General features: G+C 45.6%; 2 protein-coding genes across 3 annotated transcripts in view; one reads left to right on the forward strand and one right to left on the reverse strand.

The window, feature by feature from the left end:
* The window catches only part of SMC2 (structural maintenance of chromosomes 2), a 157,243-nt gene extending 151,701 nt beyond the window's left edge, over positions 1-5,542 (forward strand). For both annotated transcript variants that reach the window (XM_069766939.1, XM_069766949.1), the window contains 2 exons: positions 2,403-2,550; positions 4,228-5,542. In XM_069766939.1, the coding sequence (XP_069623040.1) occupies positions 2,403-2,550; positions 4,228-4,377 (298 nt within the window). In that variant the 3' untranslated portion in view covers positions 4,378-5,542. The remainder of the gene's footprint in view (positions 1-2,402; positions 2,551-4,227) is intronic.
* The window catches only part of ECPAS (Ecm29 proteasome adaptor and scaffold), a 290,433-nt gene continuing 272,451 nt past the window's right edge, over positions 859-18,840 (reverse strand). The window contains exon 50 of the mRNA XM_069766926.1: positions 859-873. The gene's annotated coding sequence lies outside the window, so the exon portion shown is untranslated. The remainder of the gene's footprint in view (positions 874-18,840) is intronic.

Raw genomic sequence — 18,840 nt, forward strand, 5'->3', positions numbered from 1 at the left:
GATGCTCCATTGTATATGCCCCGTATGCTGCTGCAATATATTAAAAAAAATACCATACTCACCTATGGTCGCTGGGCGCCGAGTGCTGGGGGGCCTGAGCAGGCGGGGACACCGGCGCGCTGTGGGGGTCAGGTGCCGGTATCGCTGCCAGCTCAGGCCCCCCAGCACTTACTATATTCACCTGGCCCTGTTCCACCGCTGCGCGCCGCCATCTTCCTTGTCCTCGGGCTGTGACTGGTCAGTCAGAGGCCGGCGCGCATTAAGCGCGTCATCGCGCCCTCTGAACTGAAGGTCACAGGCCGAGGAGAGGGAAGATGGCGGCGCGCAGCGGTGGAACGGGGCCAGGTGAATATAGCTCATACTTACCCTCCTGGCGCTCCCTGCTTCTCTGTTGGAGATCGCGGTGTGCGTTCAGTGTTTACGCATACCGCGATCTCCTGGGAGCGTCACTCTGTGAGGCCCAGACTGCGCCGGCGCTTGCGCAGTCTATAAAGGCTTCGGACAGAGTGACGCTCCCAGCGTTATATTATAGATGTCTACCATCTATTGTAATTTAATATTATCCAGTTGTTGATGTGGTTGTCACAACGTCCCAGGGAACAGTTTATTATAAAAACCAATCTGCCCATTACTTACCTTCCCTGGGTCCAGTGCTGAGTCTCCACCACTGCCCGTGGTGTCTGTCATTGCCTGCAGAGTTGACATCTCATTGATATTACAACAGCCAACAACAGCTCCATGTTGGGCGTTCCATGAACACGGGCCAAGCCTCTCAGCTCAATGATTGTTGACATGACGTTAGCACTGCAGCCAGTAACAGAAGGCCGATACTTTGTTGTGGTCTCGAGGATAATGAGTAAAGCGTGTTTGGGTTTTTGTTTTGTTTTTTTTTAAATAAATTGCAATGGGACACCAAGATGTCCTGAAGGGTGACAACCTCTTTATGTTTCAATGTCTCCACACCAAAGTTTCACTTTAATAATCTACATGTTCGGAAAGAAGCAGCTTAATATCATAAACTCTAACATGGCAGATTACAAGATTCCAGTCTCATCTCCACCCTGAAATACTGGTTATACATGTTTTGTTTTCCTGTTTAATATTAAGTTAGTCTAAAAAAAACAAAAAAAAACAGCAGAACATTGTGTGTAATAATAAATATGTAATCTCTTGTATTATACCGTATTTTTCGGACTATAAGACACACCTAGGTTTTAGAGGAGGAAAATAGCAAAAAAGAAAAATGCAGCAAAAATGTGGTAAATTCTTTACTAATATTCCATATCCTGGAATATATGGTCCCCTCATCCCTTTCCTGGTTTATATGGTCCCCTCATCTCTATCCTGGTATGCATGGCCCCCTCATCCCCATTCTGGTATGCATGGCCCCGTCATCCCTATCCTGATATGCATGGCCCCCACCAGAAAGCATTTAAAAACCTAAACCATTCTACTTATCTCCTCTGTGCTCCCTCACAGTGTCCTGTTCTGATGCCGGCAGCCGATTTATGCATGCGCCATCATCCCCACTCTTGTATGCATCCCCTCATCACCATCCTCGAATGCATGGCCCCCATCACAAAAAAACATTAAAAAAAACATAAACCATTCTACTTACCTTCCCTGTGCTCCTTCGCAGCATCCTGTTCTGATGCCAACAGCTGATTTATGCTAGTAGCCAGCGCACGGCAGTGATGTCATGCGCTACTTACAAGCAGAGGACAGCTGCTGGAATACTCTTTGCTCCCAGCGCTGCCACTATGGGCTTGTGGAGCAGTGAATATTCACTTTAATAGTGGGCACAGTAACCTGGGACGCAGGCTTCCTGTGCCACTGCTAAAGAGAAATGAATATTCACTGCTCTCCACGCCATTCTCTTTAATAGCGGGCACACATGATCGCCAGGTGGCTGCGACTACTGTGCCCACTATTAAAGATCAATGAATATTCTATGCTCTCCATGCCCATGGGAGTGGAGAGTAGTGAATATTAATTCCCTTAAGTAGCGGATACACTTCACAGCCCAGCAGCTTCTGGAGCCTGTTGTTATCAGCTTGTCCACTATTAAAGAGAAATTAATATTCACTGATCTCTACTCCCATGGACGTGGAGAGCAGTGAATATTAATTTCTGTTTAGCAGCAGACATAGTAGTTACTTGCTGCAGCCAGCTCCTGTCACCTGTTGTTCCGCTCCCCCACTTCCCCTTCCACAGCAGATACATCCAGTCTACAAATTTTTGGAGGAAAAAAGTACGTCTTATAGTCCGAAAAATACGGTACTATTTATTTCCGTAGTCCTATTCTGGCTGTCTTGTTTGAGCCAGAAATTATTGTAACTTATATTTAGTAATGATATAGTAATATTTGCTCATCATGTCTGTGTATATATATTGTTTTTCAGCTCTCTTGTGGCATTGTCTCTTATTCTTGCCATGTTGCTTTTTAAACCTGCTCCTATTTATATCTTGGATGAAGTTGATGCTGCCTTGGACCTTTCTCACACCCAAAACATTGGTCAGATGCTGCGTACTCACTTTCGACACTCACAGGTATGTGGAACTGCAGCACTTACATCTATATTTTTCTACAATTGTTTTATGGTCTCTGGTGCTAGGTAAAACAACATTCTTGACAACTTATAAAACTCAGGCAGATTAAATATGGCAAATCATGGCGTGTTTTTTGCATCTCACTATTTAAAGTGTGTCAAAAAATTGAGTTAAATATGGAAATTGACAGAGTAGGATGACTTGAACTCTAGTGCCACCTATTGGAAACAGCTATCCTAAAGTCAATATTATTGACCCTTTAACAAGCTTTGCCACATGTGTCTAGTTTGACTTTTGTCCTCATTCCATATGCATGTTTGAGTGTTTTCCACTCATCATTGCAAAGCATGAAGTCTAATTTGGCCGTATGAGCATTGCAGCTATGTGATATTTTGTCCAATCCCAAGTTTCTTCTTGGTTTATGATTCCCCCCAGAGAATAAAACTTCCCCTATGTACTTGTACCATCCTGTCTGCCTATCATGAGACTGAATGCTCTTCAGTGTCTGTTTCAATTGTAATAAGATATGAAGGCCCAAAATTAGGAAGAACTTGATTATTTATTGTGGGAGTTAAACCCTGGTTCTCCCATTAACACAGTGAATTAAGATATAACATTCCCTTCCATATGCAGTGAAACCTGTCTGCTGAAGAGGAAAACTGGTACCGAGAATAAACAATTTTGAGTTTTTGATTTTTTTTTCCCCCCCATTAATGACCTTGTCTATTATTTCATTTCATAAAGTGATTGTGAGAATGAAGGGGACGCACAGTGCAGAGATTTTTTTCCCCACTACTCAGTAGCACCGAATATCAAGCATGGAGGAATGTATGTGAACTGCGCAGATGTATTGAGTGCTTCCATGCTGGGAAAAACTCTAGGGTTATCCTTCATTTTCAGGATCGTGGGGTGCAGAAGTAAGAACATGATTAATAATAAATAGAAGCAGCGGCACAATGACTGCGGTCGCTGCTGCAATCGGGCCCGGCGGATCAGGGGTCCAGCAAAAACTTGAAGTGGATGTGCGTCCTCAGACGCACATCCAGTTGAAGTGTATTACGGCGCACAGACACATCAGGTTTGCAGACGCATGGCAGTGACGTCACACACTCCCTTCACATGCCATAGTCAACTACCGGCTTCACAAAAGGATCCGAATGGCGTGAAAGCGAAGGAAAGGGGAGTATTTCTTTTTAGAAATAAAAAAAATTGGTGGCCATGCTACTATGGATGACTATGGGGTGTATTATACCTTATAGGAAGACTGGGGGGTGCATTATACTTTTATGGATAACTATGGGGGGAGTATTATACTAAATGGATGACTATAAACTGGAGTATATTATATAGAGGACTATGGGATGCATTATACTATATGGAGGACTATGGGGAGTGCATTATACTTGTTCAATGGAGCCTCATGAATTCTGTGTAATCCCCTGGTGAGTATAATGGTTTATTTCCTTCTATACATTAAAGAACGGAGGACATATACCAAGATGGGGAATATATATACTAGATAAGGGACATACCGCAGAATAGGCGATATGTACCGTAATATATCTTGCGCCTTAGATCATCAGACTCTAGTTACACCACTGAATAGAAGACTTATTCTAGTTATGTCATCACTTTGAGAACAGGAAAACTAACCCATTTTTAACCTTTCTCTTAAAGTTCATAGTTGTGTCGCTGAAAGATGGAATGTTTAACAACGCTAATGTCCTCTTCAAAACCAAATTTGTGGATGGAGTGTCTACTGTTGCTCGATTTGCACAGAATCAAAATGGAAGAACTCCCAAGAACAAGAAGGCAAGAAAAATGTAAAGTAAAAAGAAGAAATGCATAAACGATTTTAGCAAAGACTTTACTGTAGTATACAATCTGAACTGTTGGCTCTAAATCATTTGTACTTTGTAAACCATAACATTTGTTTTGTCCTAATCATTGACTCCTTGTAACATTTATCTTATGTGGTTGATACTTATATTCACATGAGCTTTTTAAAAACCTATCAAGTCTAATGTATTCGATCTACTTTTTCATGCTGAATATCATGCCTCATTCAGAGATCGGTGTTTTTCACATACACAAAAAATGATATGCGTGTCATCAGTGTTTCGTCAGTAATTTTCATGTATGATTTAATAAATGGATTACAATGCTTCTCCTATCTTCTGCAATGCTTAACATGTACATCACATGGATTGCACCCTGATGTCATACTTGTGCCACGCTATAGTGTAAGAAAACGTTAAATATACCTACACAAATATCATGAGCACAGGGTATATATGCCAATTAACACACATAGATAGAATAAATCTTATGAATAATAAGTGCAGGGCAGGAATATTATCAGTATGAAAATGACCTCTTATTGAAAAAATAGTTTAAAAATGTATGACAAGATAACGAACGCAGATGCTGGTAGCTTTATGTAAACAATATGATACAAATGTAATGTTTTAAGAAATATTGGCTTTATATTGAGTGGTAATTACTATTTGTAAATATAGTGGTATAGCAAAATATACAATATGTAATCCCAATATTACAGACTGATACCAGTTAGCGTAAAGTAGTATAAATAATTTACAAAGTATGTCAGAGTAAGGTATCGTGAAATGGCAAGAGTATAGATCCCATAAGTGGCATGGAGGAGACTCGCCAGTCAATGAAACAACTGCACCCGATGCTTGTTTTGCCCCTAGCTTAAAGGGATTTTTAAAAAAAACCTGACATGTCTCTGTGATTTTTGCACGCACACACATTCTGCAAAAAAACTCCATATGATTAGTACCATGGACTGAGGACGTGTTCTTGGCGTGAAAACATGGATAGAACATATACGTGCAATGCTGACGTCTGAATGAGGCCTCAAGCTGTGCATTCGATACCTCTGGCAATAACCTTCAGATTTCATTTTTCTTATATTATTGCATGAATAATCTATTTGTAATTAAATGTTACAATCTTCTTCCAAATGAAACTTGTGTGTAATTTGTAGGTAAATAAGGTAGTAGGCTCATGTAAATAATGACATTAAGTGCAATTAATATACACTAGTTCCATTCTATAAAGTAGTCAAACAGGAAAGTGGCACACCCAGTGAAATACTTAGCTTGAGAAGGGTGCAAGTTCCTCTGAAGACAACCCTTGAGCTCTTAAGACAGAGTGAAGGAACTGAACACCTTATGGCACTTGGCAATGCTTCAATTAGGATTGTTGTCAGTAGTTTATATCCATTGGTAACACTGCTGTAATTACTGTATTATGTTAAAGTTTCTGGTGAAGACCCTTCCTTCATCAGACATATAGGCAATGTTCAATCCATATAGGTCAAAGGGCCCCAGGCTGCAGCTTGGGATTCCCACAAATAGGGACAATCAGGATCCAACTGTATCAGTGTGAGCACCATAATACTGTACTTACCTTGGTGTAACCAATGGAATGAAATGCTCACAATAAATCCTATTTGAAGCATCTCAAATTAACTTTAGGTGTGCAGCTCCTTCTGTCTGCTATTGGTCCTATTCCATACAAATGCATTACAGAATGACTCGCTGCGATTTCATTTCACAATAAAGACTATATTCACACGTCAGATTTTTTGAAGAAGTTTTTGCGACTACCGTTCATCCTAATGCAATTTGTGGAAATCCTTGCCTATGTTGCAGAATCGCATTCACGTGTATGAAAATAGGAATTAGTCCTACCAATTTTCTGGGGTCCGTCAGGATGGCACACCAGGAAGTAGTCCTTTTCATCCTCTAGGGACAGGAAACCAACGAGCGGTTAAAAATCCCCTCCACCTCACCCTCAGTGTTTTACCAATCACTACACTAGGATGGATGCAGCGCAAACCCCTTTTTCATCTAAATGTTTTCCCTATAAAATAAAAAGCTCATATTCCCCTCCCATGCCGGCGCTGTTGCAGTGGTGTTGGCACTCGTACTCCCATGGCTCCCGTGCGGTTGTTATGACACGTGAGCCCGATTCCCAATCAGTGCTGGCGTCTTGGTACCTGCCTTCTATCGAATTGAACATTAAGAGGAAGTCTGGGCTGCAGTTGATCTGCCTTCCTCTTCATGTTTAATTTGTCCCAAGACAGGGACTCCGGCGCTGATTTGACAACAGGCTCATGTGTCACAACAACCTCACGGGAGCCCAGGAACTGCAAGTGCCAACACCGCTGGAACGGCAAAGGAGAGGAATATAGACTCTTTATTTTATCGGGGCCAAGTGTGGGGTATGACATGGAGTTGTCTAAATAGTGGACAACTGCTTTAATTTTATTGAATTTTCTCACAAATGTTGATTTCACATAAGCACAAGGAATTCAGGGGTGGGAATGTAAGGGTACTGTCATGATGGACTCAAGGAAATACAATTACTGGTAGGACCAATTCCTACTTTCCAGGACATCCCTCATGAGCCCACCAATTGAAATGTGAAATAAATGGATTTTAGATACAGAGCACTGCCTGAAGCATTATCATTCCATAAGCTAACTGTTGACCAGATATGTCCAGCTTGTAGTGTTTACAGAAGGAATTTAGGCTAGACCAGGTTGCGACTCTACAAGTCTGGTCCTCTGAGGCTCTTGCCTGTTTCGGCCCAAGAAGCGGAGATTGCTCATGTTGAATGCGCCTTAACACCCTCTGAAGGTGTTCTTCCTTCTGGTTTGTATGCCAAGGAAATGGTGGATGGGAGCCATCTTACCAATGTTACTTTTGAGGTCGTCTTGTCTTTGTTCTTCCCTGTGAACTAAACAGAGGTTTGAAGCTAGCCCCCAACCTTCCATAGCCTCCATGTAACTTTGAACTGTCTGCCTTTCATCCAGTGACTGAAAAGTTTTTACTTTCTAATTTTTTTGGATGCTGGCAAAAGGAGGGTAGATTAATCTCCTGGTTCAAGAGTACGCTGGGCCCCACCTTAAGAAGAAACGTTGAGTCAAGTTTAAGTATTATGCATTCTTCTAGTATACAAATATATGGATCTCTCACTGATAAGGCTTGGATTTCACCAACTCTTCACTGAAGTGATCACTACCAAGAAACTCCTCTTCATGGAAAGCAACTTGATGATAACGTACTGAGGGTCAAAGGGAGATTTACATGGAGCATTCAGTACAAAGTTTAGATCACATGGATCACTGGTTTCCTAACTGTAGGTCTTAGCAATCAGACTATGGAGAACCTAGTGACCCATAGTTCGCCAGCAGATAGTGAAAAAATACTCTTAAAAGCTGAGATCTGGACTCTTAGCATGCTTGGTCTTGAGGTCTTTTCAGTTCCCAGCTGTAGAAATTCCTGGATGTTTGGGATGTTTTTACTGGGATCCGTGCTCAGACCTTCTGGGAAGATGACATGTTCAAGAAATTGTGTTCTGGTTTGTTCAAATTCACATTTTTTAGCTTGATATCGAGATGGTTTTCTAGTAGACGTTCCAGGACTAACTGGACATGTCTGCGATGCAACTCCAGGGTATCTGAAAATATAAGAATGTCATGAAGATAAACAATATCAAATTGATCCAAAAAATCTCAGAAAACATCATTGATGAAGTGCTGAAAGGTGGCAGGGGCGTTGCTATGGCTGAAAGGCATAACCAGTAGTGATGAGCGAATATACTTATTGCTCGGGTTTTCCCAAGCACGCTTGGGTGCTCTCCGAATATTTTAGTGTTCGGAGATTGTGTTCCTTGCCGCAGCTAGATGATTTGTGACTTACTATTAGACAGCTTGATTACATGTGGGGATAGCCTAGCAACCAGGCAACCCCCACATGTACTTAGGCTGGCTAAAAGCTGTAAATCAAGCATCTGAATCAACAAAAACTAAATCTCCAAGCAGTCATAAATACTCGGAGATCACCCGAGCGTGCTTGGGAAAACCCGAGCAACGAGTATATTCGCTCATCGCTAATAACCAGATATTCAAAATGTCCATATCTAGTTCTGCAGGGGATTTTACACCTATCTCCCAAGCAGATTTGTATGAGATTAAAAGACCCTCTTAGGTCGAGTTTGGTAAAAAGTCTGGCAAATTGCAGTCTCTCCAGAAACTCAGGGATTAAGGCAACTGGGTAACGATTCTTAATGGTAATTTTATTGATTTCTCTATAATCAATACACGGCCGCAGGGTTGAGTCCTTCTTTTCGACAAAAAACAAGGGTGCTCCCGCTGGTGAAGAAGGCTGAATAAAGCCTTTCTCTAAATTTTTGTCTAGGTGTTCCTTTAATACTTTTAATTCTGGCTTAGAAAGATTGTAAACTCGCCCAAATGGAATGGACACTCCAGGAAGCAATTCAATGGGACAGTCATAAGGACGATGAATTGGTGGTACTGAGGTGGTAGTTTATCAAAATTTTGATGAGAAATCTCCAAAATTTGAATTTGCTTGGAAACATTCATTAGCATGGTAATTGTTCTTACAGTACTCAGAGGGAAAGGTAATTGTCCTCGATGCCCAGTTGATAGATGGGTTATGAATTGAAAACCAGGGAATTCCTAGAATAACTGAAAATTTTGGAGATGAAATAAGATGAAAACTTACCACTTCATGATCATTCAGCTCAATACAGATTTCCAGTTTAATTGTCTCGTGAGTAACAGGTCCAGAAGATAAAGGTGATCCATCCACAGTTTCCATATCAATGGGCATGGATTTAGTCCTACTTGCAATTGTAGTGCATCGGGGTTGGTGCAGTGCGACAGACAGTGACCACAGGGAAAGTTCACAGCAAATGTGTTTAATGTCCAAACTCAAACAGTGTATAGCACACGGTATCCTCCGTATCGCATACGGGAAACAAGACAGTCCATAAGTTCGTCTGGTTGCTGAGGGCAACTGCACCACCGTATCCTGCTGCGGGATGCCAGGAGTTTACTCTGCTTGGCTCTGTGTTCCCTCACACAGGATGAGTTTTTGCAGAGCCATTGCTCTGCTCGCTGCAAACTCCACACTGAAACACCCAACCCTCTGCTGCAGAGGTTTTAACAATCAACCTGTGGCCATAGGCCACATGGAAAACCCGGCTGGGGTAGAAAAAGGACCGCCCTGCTACCTTCCTGTTGTCCGTTTCAAAAATAAAAGCCCATGGCCGGTTTTCCTAAATCTGCCTTGTACAAAGAGCTTGCCCAAGACGACACTCACTTTTATTCTGCATTGCAATCACAGTCACGCCAGTGACTGCAATGCCCTTCCGTGGCCTCATTACGCTTCTGAGCGCATCCTTGGGGGACACATAGCGACCCTCGCAAATAACACTGGTCGCTGCCTCACACAATGTTATTGACAAGTGTGAATTGTAAGTCTATGAAATTCCCTCCTTCTCCAGAATCTAACATGGCAGAGCATTGTATTTTTTGGCTCCCAATTATGACCTGTATGGGAACGACAAAATGAGATGATGGTGATTACGCTTTGCCCTCATCTTGCATTACGAACAAGATGGCTTTCAGAAATGGTTCTGGCTGTTCAAAGAGGTCTAAATCGCTTTCAGTCCTGGCATTTGTGAAGGCTATGGTCTTTTTATTTGGACAGTGGAAGGAAAAATGTCCAGTGCCCCCACAATAGAGACATAGATTCTCTGTATGCTGCCTTTCCTTCTCTACTGCAGAGAGAGGTTTGCGGATTACATCAATTTTTTAATTCTGATTGAGTAAAGGGAGTAGTTAGGGTTGTTTCCAAACATTCTTTCCTTTCTTCATTCAGTGAGTCTGTGATCAACTCGGATGCATTGCTGAATAAAGTCCTCCAAATTATCAGGGGTCTCAACCCTTGCAAGTTCATCTTTTGATTAGCTCTGATAATCCTCAGCGAAATTAATTCCTCTGGGCAACCAAATTCCATATGGTGTCTGTGACCCAGCGGCGGAAATTGGAGGTATATTCAGCTACAGAGCACCTCCCTTGACATAGGTTATGCAATTTGGTTTCAGCTGTAGCACAGCAATTTGGGTCATCAAAGACTTGATCCATAGCAGTGATGAATAGTGATGAGTGAGTGTACTCGTTGCTCGGGTGGTCTCCGAATATTTGTAACTGCTCGGAAATTTAGTTTTTGTTGACGCAGCTGCATGATTTACGGTTACTAGCCAGCCTGAGTACATGTGGGGGTTGCCTGGTTTCTATGGAATCCCCACTTGTATTCAAGCTGTCTATCAGCTGTAAATCATGCAGCTGAGGCAACGAAAACTCAGCGAGCACCGAGTATACTCGCTCATCACTAGTGATGAAAGAAACTAAGTCATTTAGGAGGTCAGAGTTCTTCTCCACATAAGTTGAGGCCCATGCAAGAGGCTCATCAGTCAGGAGATTAATGATAAACAGAACCCTGTTCCGGTCACTGGTAAACAGAGAAGGATGCATCTGGAAATAGATATGACATTGATTTAGGAATCCACGGCATTGATAAAGATCCCCGCTGAACTTTGCAGGCAATGGCATGCATGCGTTTTATTTCGGGACAGAGTTGCGCAATTCCAGATGTTGCCTCTGCATCTCCGTTTCCTTTTGCTGACCCAACACCTGTGTCTGCAACTTAGAAAAATTTTTTGGTAGGTGGTACCAAAATTCTGAAGTTCAGCAACTTGTTGCCTCAGTTGGGCCGCAAAGGACTCCATTTTGTGTGCGTGATTATTCTGTTATGGACTGACCTGGTTGGAGTAGTGATATTGCAACTATTGGGAGCAGCATTGGCATGTAGCATAGTCTGGTGTAGCCAACAAGTCGGTACACAGGAGCAGCAATGTAGTTTACAGGAATAAGGAATCGCAGTCAAGGAAGCCAGATGTCGTTTACCAGGAGCAGAAATGTTGTTTGAAAGAATAAGCATGAATCGTAGTCAGGAAAGCCAGAGGTCGTTTACCAGGAGCGGCAGCATCGTTTGAGGGAATAAGCAGAAATCGTAGTCAAGGAAGCTAGAGGTCGCTTACCAGAAGCAGCAGTGTTGTGTGAAGGAATAGCTGGTGGAAGGAAGCTTGACTAGAGGCAGGTAGCTCAATAATCATGCAAGGAAATGATAGCAAGGCCAAGTTTAAATAGGGTGTGCAATAAGGATGAGCCAATCAGTAACTCGGGGTGGTAGACAATAGGAAACTCAGGATGGAAACATCAGCAACAACATAGGTACAAGTATTTGGGTTAGCACAAAACTGTCCAGCAAGCTGAATAGCTCAGAAGGAAGCTCTGCCGTCTGGTGCACAGGCGCTGCTATGTTTGAATCCTGATACCACATCCCCATTGCTTAGAATCCTTGTTGCTTTTCCGGTGTCTTTTGAACAACTAGTAATGCCTCCTATTTTTCAGTTGACAAATGACAGATCTGAGTAGTGTCTTATCTGCTGGATTTGTTGGCACATAACATTTTTTCAATATGTTTTTCTGATTTTTCGGAGGCAGAATGAATAAACAGCAATTCAGACATCGTCTAGTATTTACTCTGTCGCCTCATGGGTGTTATGCTGCTGTCCACTAGGGGGGACACTATGCATAATCTGAAAAAGATTAACCGTGGCTCCTCCTCTGCAGTATACACCACTGGACGGCGTCAGCCTTCTCCAGTTTTTGCTTAGTGTCGCTTAGGAGGCACACCTAAGATTTTTTGTTTACTCTGTTTTTTTTTCTGACGGATTACAGATGAAGAAAAGTGGGTCTCCTGTGAGACTCCCGGCATGGCTCCTTCCTCGGCCCACTATTATGGGGCGCCCGGTTGAAGTCGAGATGGCTATTCCCTATGTCGCTCCTTCCCCAGTCCCTCGGGTGCTGGTTCGAAGTCGAGAATCCCCCTTCTTCCCCAATTCCTTTTGGTTTATGGGTTGAGGTCGAGGCGAGGATGAAGCCCCCTGAAGGTCATAGCAGCACCCTCCCTAATCCCCCTGTGGGGGCATTAGGTTGAGACGCCTCAGGTAGGGCCTGTACAGGCAGCACTCTGCAGCTCCCAGCAATGGGCAAGCACACTGCGCCTGCATCCAGGGACCCCAGCACAGCTGTGGGCTCCTGTCGGGGCCGGGGGGAGTGCAGGCAGGCATGGCACAATAGAGACACAGGGCTCCCTGCGCCCCTGTATCTGCGGCAGCACCAGCTCTATACTGCCTCAGGGCCTCACAGGGCCCCCCTTCCACTTATAGCCCCACTGCTATCCTGCCTTTAAATCTGGGGGGTCCGGTTCAAATCCGACCCCCTCCCGGACTTCCACGCCAGCCTGGAGCCTTTCTGGGCATCAGGCAACTAATTTAGGCCGCAGCTTCGGCCTAGCTGAAGCTGCCGCCCCCTGGCTTGCCCCCTGGATGACAAATATGACACTCTACAGCAGGGGTGTCAAACTGCATTCCTCGAGGGCTGCAACCAGGTCATGTTTTCAGGATTTCCTTGTACTGCACAGGTGATAATTTAATCACCTACACACATAATGATTGCAGCACCTTGTGCAATGCTAAGGAAATCTTGAAAACACGCATGGTTTGCGGCCCTCAAGGAATGCAGTTTGACACCCCTGCTCTACAGTGTCACAGAGGGGGTGGATCGAGACAGAAAGGGCGCGCTTTTACACAGCTTTGCCGCCTTTTTTCCTTATCCCCCTGCCTCTTCTCCTCAGCTCCCATTTCTACTGCAGAAAGGATTAACCCTGCATCTCTCGGTCAGCAGGACCAGGCCAGCCAGTCTACGGGGGGCACAGGACTGTGGTTCTTCAGCGCTGGACCTAGGAGCAAACTGGTGGGGTAAGATCACAGCTGGGTTGTTTTACTCGACTGTGAATCCATATTACCTATAAGGCTCCCCTATAGGTTCCTCTGCATAGCTACCCCTGTAAGGTGCTAGCCAGCCTTTTTGCACTCTGTGCACTAGGCCGGGCTCAAGGTCCAAGAGAACCAGGCAGGACTGCTATTATGCAATCTGCACAGCCTGCGGGACCGCTCTCCCCAGCGGCAGCACGTACCCGCACTGCCAGGACTGCACTCAGACTACTGTGTCAGAGCCCCAAGAGGCCCCTGCCAATGCTTCAGTGCCTAATGCCATGCCAGAATGGGTCACTCAGATGTCGCAATCTATGACGCAGTCTATAGATAACCTAACCTCCACATTGCTTCAGGCTGTGCAGAGTCATGCCTCGGCTATGACCGCTACCCAGCAAAGGGAGAGCTTGACTCAGGGACAGGACGACCCTCGCACATCCACGTCTAAGTCAGGACGTAGGCGGACCCACACGTCACGTTCATCTGCGTCATCCCATAGCACGGAAACAGAGGGGTCCTTGATCCCAATCCCTCCTAGCAATACAGCGCTAGTTGAGGACTTAATCTCTTCCATCCATCGGGTGCTGGACATTTCTGATCTGCCACCAGAGGCCCCAGAACACAATAATTCCTTTGAAAGACCTCTGAAGCCGCCTAAGGTTTTCTATAACCACCCAGAGTTTAAGGCGATCCTTAAAAAGCAGCTCTCACAGCCTGAGAAAAAATTTGCTAATTGCAAATATCTGGAGGTGAGGTACCCCTTCCCACAGAAGGATACCAAGAAATGGACAGACCCACCCGAAGTGGACCCCCCAGTCTCTAGACTAGTAGCACAGACCCTCCTTTTTCACTGCCAGATACCTCAACCTTCAGGGATGCAGCAGACTGGCAGGTAGAACGCATGGCTCGTTCAATTTTTGAGGCTGCAGGGGCATCCCTGGCTCCTGCATTCGCTTCAGTTTGGGCTGCCAAGGCAATTCTGGCCTGGGCCAAAAATGTACAAGCTGGCCTCCAAGCATCCGCTCCTGAGCTGTCGGACCAAGCGGTTCAAATAGCAGTCGTAGCAGATTACATGCTTCATGCAGCTCTGGATTCAGCAAGGAGTGTAGCGGGGATAGCATCAAACGCCATCACATTTCGGCATATCCTCTGGCTGCGGAATGGAAAGCGGACGCAGCCTCAAAGAAGTCCCTCGCGCACCTCCCCTATCTCAGTGGGTGACTTTTTGGTCAACAGTTGGACACGATGATATCCAAGACCACCGTGGGTAGGAGTACCTCTCTTCCCCAACTGAAACCTAAACGCACTTACAAGAAGCGCAACCAAACTCTATTCCGATCCTTTTGGAATTCTTCGGGCTGGTCCGTCTCGCATCCAGCACAAAATCGTAACCGTTCCCCACGCAGGGACAACTCACGGTCGACGCAAAGGTTGGACAAAACCTGGCAGTCAAAAGCAGCCCAGTCTAAGCCCAGAGGAGGAAAATCTCAGACTTTCTCCTCATCATGACTTACGGACTCTGGAAGACACCACACCCTTAGGCGGACGAATTTTGTTCTTTCATCAAATCTGGCTGCCTATTACAGAAGACAGGTGGGTCAGGGATCTAGTGTCTTCCGGATACAAGATAGAGTTCACCTCCAACCCCCCGGACCGATTCTTCCTTTCTGTCCCCCCAAAACTACCGGCCAAGGTTCGTGCCTTCCGACAAGCGGTCTCCTCGCTTCTTCAAGCAGGAGTCCTAGTACCGGTCCCCACGGCCCAGCGCTTCCAAGGGTTCTACTCCAATCTGTTCGTAGTCCCCAAGAAAGGAGGCAGTGTGCGGCCCATATTGGACCTAAAACAACTCAACAAATATGTACGAGTCCGTCACTTACGCATGGAGTCTCTTCGGTCCATCATTGCGTCCATGGAGAAGGGAGAATATCTCGCCTCCATAGACATACAAGACGCATACCTGCATATACCGATTGCACCTGCCCATCAGAGGTTTCTCAGGTTTGCAATCAACCAGGACCACTACCAGTTCGTGGCTCTCCCGTTCGGAATCGCCACAGCTCCCAGAGTGTTTACCAAAGTCATGGCAGCCACCATGGACGTCCTGCACTCCAGAGGCATAGTAGTCGTTCCATACTTGGACGATCTACTCATCAAGGCTCCCACCTTCAAGGACTGCGAGCTCAGCGTCTCAATTGCAATCGACACTGAGTCGTATGGGCTGGTTCGTCAACTTACAAAAGTCATCACCAACCCCGAGTCAGTCTCTGACCTTCCTGGGAATGCTATTCAACACCTCCAGGGGTCTAGTGCTCCTTCCCAAGGACAAGGCACTGGCTCTTCGCCTAGGAGTTCGCACCCTCCTCCGCAAACCCTCTCGATCTCTCCGGTTTGCCATGAGAGTCCTCGGCAGGATGGGGGCAGCAATAGAAGCCGTTCCATTTGCCCAGTTTCGTCTCAGGCCTCTACAACTAGCCATCCTCAAGTCCTGGGACAAAAACCCTTTCTCTCTCGACAGGGAGTTCCGGCTAACGTCGTCAACCAAGAGGTCCCTCCACTGGTGGCTCAAGCCAACCTCACTAGCAAAGGGGAAATCCTTTCTCATAGGTCAATGGAAGGTTCTGACCACCGATGCGAGCCTGACGGGTTGGGGTGCAGTGCACCTACACCACAGGGCAAGTGGTCCCCAGTGGAAGCGACCATGCCCATCAACATCCTGGAAATTCGTGCCATCCTCCTGGCATTGAGGGCCTTTCATCACTTACTGGCAGCCTCTCACATCAGATTACAGTCGGACAATGCCACGGCTGTGGCATATGTAAATCACAAAGGGGGGACCCAGGCGATGCGAGAAGTGTCACATATCCTCCACTGGGCAGAGGACACGGGGTCGGTTCTCTCGGCAGTCCACATTCCAGGTGTGGACAACTGGGAAGCAGACTTCCTCAGCTGACAAGGAATAGACTCGGGAGAGTGGTCTCCACCCCGAAATTTTTCGCCAGATGTGCCATCGCTGGGGGACCCCGGTTGTGGACCTAATGGCATCCCACTTCAATGCCAAGGTCTCCAACTTCATGGCCAGAGCAAACGATCCGCGGTCGCTTGGAGCAGACGCTCTGATTCAGGACTGGACCCAGTTCCAGCTTCTGTACATTTTTCCACCTCTTCACCCAGGGTGGTGAGGAAGATCAAGCAAGAGGGAGTTCCAACCATCCTAATCGCACCGGACTGGCCCACACGTACATGGTATGCCGACATCGTACAACTTACAGTAGATGCCCCCTGGCATCTCCCCGATCGCCCCGATCTTCTATCACAAGGCCCGTTCTACCAACAGAACTCAGTGGCTCTCAATTTGATGGCGTGGCCCTTGAGACCTAGGTTCTAACCCAGGCAGGGCTCTCGCCGGACGTCATTGGAACCATGATCAGGGCACGGAAGCCTGCCTCTGCCAAGATCTATTACCGTACCTGGAAATCTTTCTTTACCTGGTGCGAATCTCGTGGCCAGACTCCACTCCCTTATTCCTTACCCAAAGTACTTGGTTTTCCCCAATCGGGTCTGGAGGCGAGGCTGTCCCTGGGCTCGCTTAAGAGCCAGGTGTCAGCCCTCTCAGTGCTTTTTCAAAGGCGCATTGCTACCAAGCCGCAAGTAAGGACTTTTCTTCAGGGGGTTTCCCGATTGGTTGCCCCCTACAGACGACCACTAGAAACGTGGGACCTCAACCTGGACCTAACAGCATTGCAGGAACCACCCTTCGAACCCTTAAGGAGGTCCCGCTCCGCCTTCTATCCGAGAAGGTGGTTTTCCTGGTGGCAATCACCTCGCTACGCAGGGTGTCTGAAATGACAGCACTCTCCTGCAGACGGCCCTTCCTGGTTTTTCAGCAGGACAAGGTAGTTCTCCGTACGGTCCCATCCTTCCTTCCGAAGGTTGTGTCCCACTTCCACCTCAATGAGGAAATTTTACTGCCATCCTTTTGTCCGGTCCCGGTTCATAGAGTGGAGAAGGCTCTGCATACGCTTGACCTTGCGTATATATGTGTCTAGAACTGCGTCCTTCCAGAGGTCTGATTCTCTTTTCCTTCTTCCGGAAAGCGGCCGCAAGAGTCTGCCAGCTTCCAAAGCTACCCTTGCCAGGTGGATCAAATCCACCATTCAAGACGCCTACCGCCTTAAGAATTCTCCTCTTCCAGCCGGTATTATGGCACACTCTACATTGGCGGTAGGGGCCTCCTGGGCCATTCGGCACCAGGCTTTGGCACAAGTGTGTAAGGCAGCCATTTGGACTAGCCTACACACGTTTACTAAACACTACAGGGTTCATACCCAGTCCTCAGCGGACGCGGGCCTGGGTAGATATGTTCTGCAGGCGGCGGTGCCCCAAGTGTAGCGGCCTGTCTGCACAATATTTGTCCATTGCTTCCCACTCAGGGACTGCTTTGGGTCGTCCCATGGTTCTGTGTCCCCCAATGAGGCGACAGTAAAGGAGATTTTTGTGTACTCACCGTAAAATCTCTTTCTCTTAGCCTCTAATTGGGGGACACAGCTCCCACCCTGTTGCCCTTCTGGACCGTTGTTACTGTCGAGTTCTCATATTGTTTGCTTGAGCTCGTACATAGTTGCCTTCTTATAGGCATGGTTATGTTATTCATGTCACGTTCCTCCTACTGCTTTTGCACAAAACTGGAGAAGGCTGACGCCGTCCGGGGGTGTATACTGCAGAGGAGGAACCATGGTTAATCTTTTTCAGATTATGCATAGTGTCGCTTCCTAGTGGACAGCAGCCTAACACCCATGGTCCTGTGTCCCCCAATTAGAGGCTAAGAGAAAAAGATTTTACGGTGAGTACACAAAAATCTCCTTTTTTATGCTGTTCACAATATGGTAAAAGTGATAATCTTACTTTATTTGGGTCAATGTGATTACAGCAGCACGAAGGTTATATACCATAGTATTCAGATATTTTGTACACTAAAATTATTATTTTTTTTTTATTTGCTCTATTAGAATGCATCTATGGTGACTGTATATGCAATGCCGGCTTCTCCTCTGTATGAGACTTCTGCTCTGAAATCCGACGTCACCGCCGGACCGGATTTGATGTCTATTTCTGATACCTTGCTTTTAACCACCACACAAGTGACGTAATTTCAGCACTTTCTGTTAAACCGCTTTTCACTAGTGCTATATTTCTTCTATCTTCAAGATTGTTGTCAGTGCTATTTGGTAAGATTTCCCCAGTTATGTATGTTTACATTTTTACACATCACTTTTGCATTTTGAGTACTCTATGCTCTGTATATTGTGCCTATGTATGTTTGGACTTATAGTGTAAATGTAATGCCTTTGTATATGTTTTATATATTATACCTACTTGTACACACATACCATACTGCATATATTTCCATTCTCTCAGATTTATGTTTTTATTCCAACAGTGTGTTGTACTTTCACTGTATTGGTATTGAAGATACAGAATACTCCTCCCAATTATTACATTATGGACACCAGATGCTATGCTTGTACTAAGCTGGTCCATATATGTACA

The sequence above is a fragment of the Ranitomeya imitator genome, chromosome 1 (assembly GCF_032444005.1).
Source record: "Ranitomeya imitator isolate aRanImi1 chromosome 1, aRanImi1.pri, whole genome shotgun sequence".
Taxonomy (NCBI): Eukaryota; Metazoa; Chordata; class Amphibia; order Anura; family Dendrobatidae; genus Ranitomeya; species Ranitomeya imitator.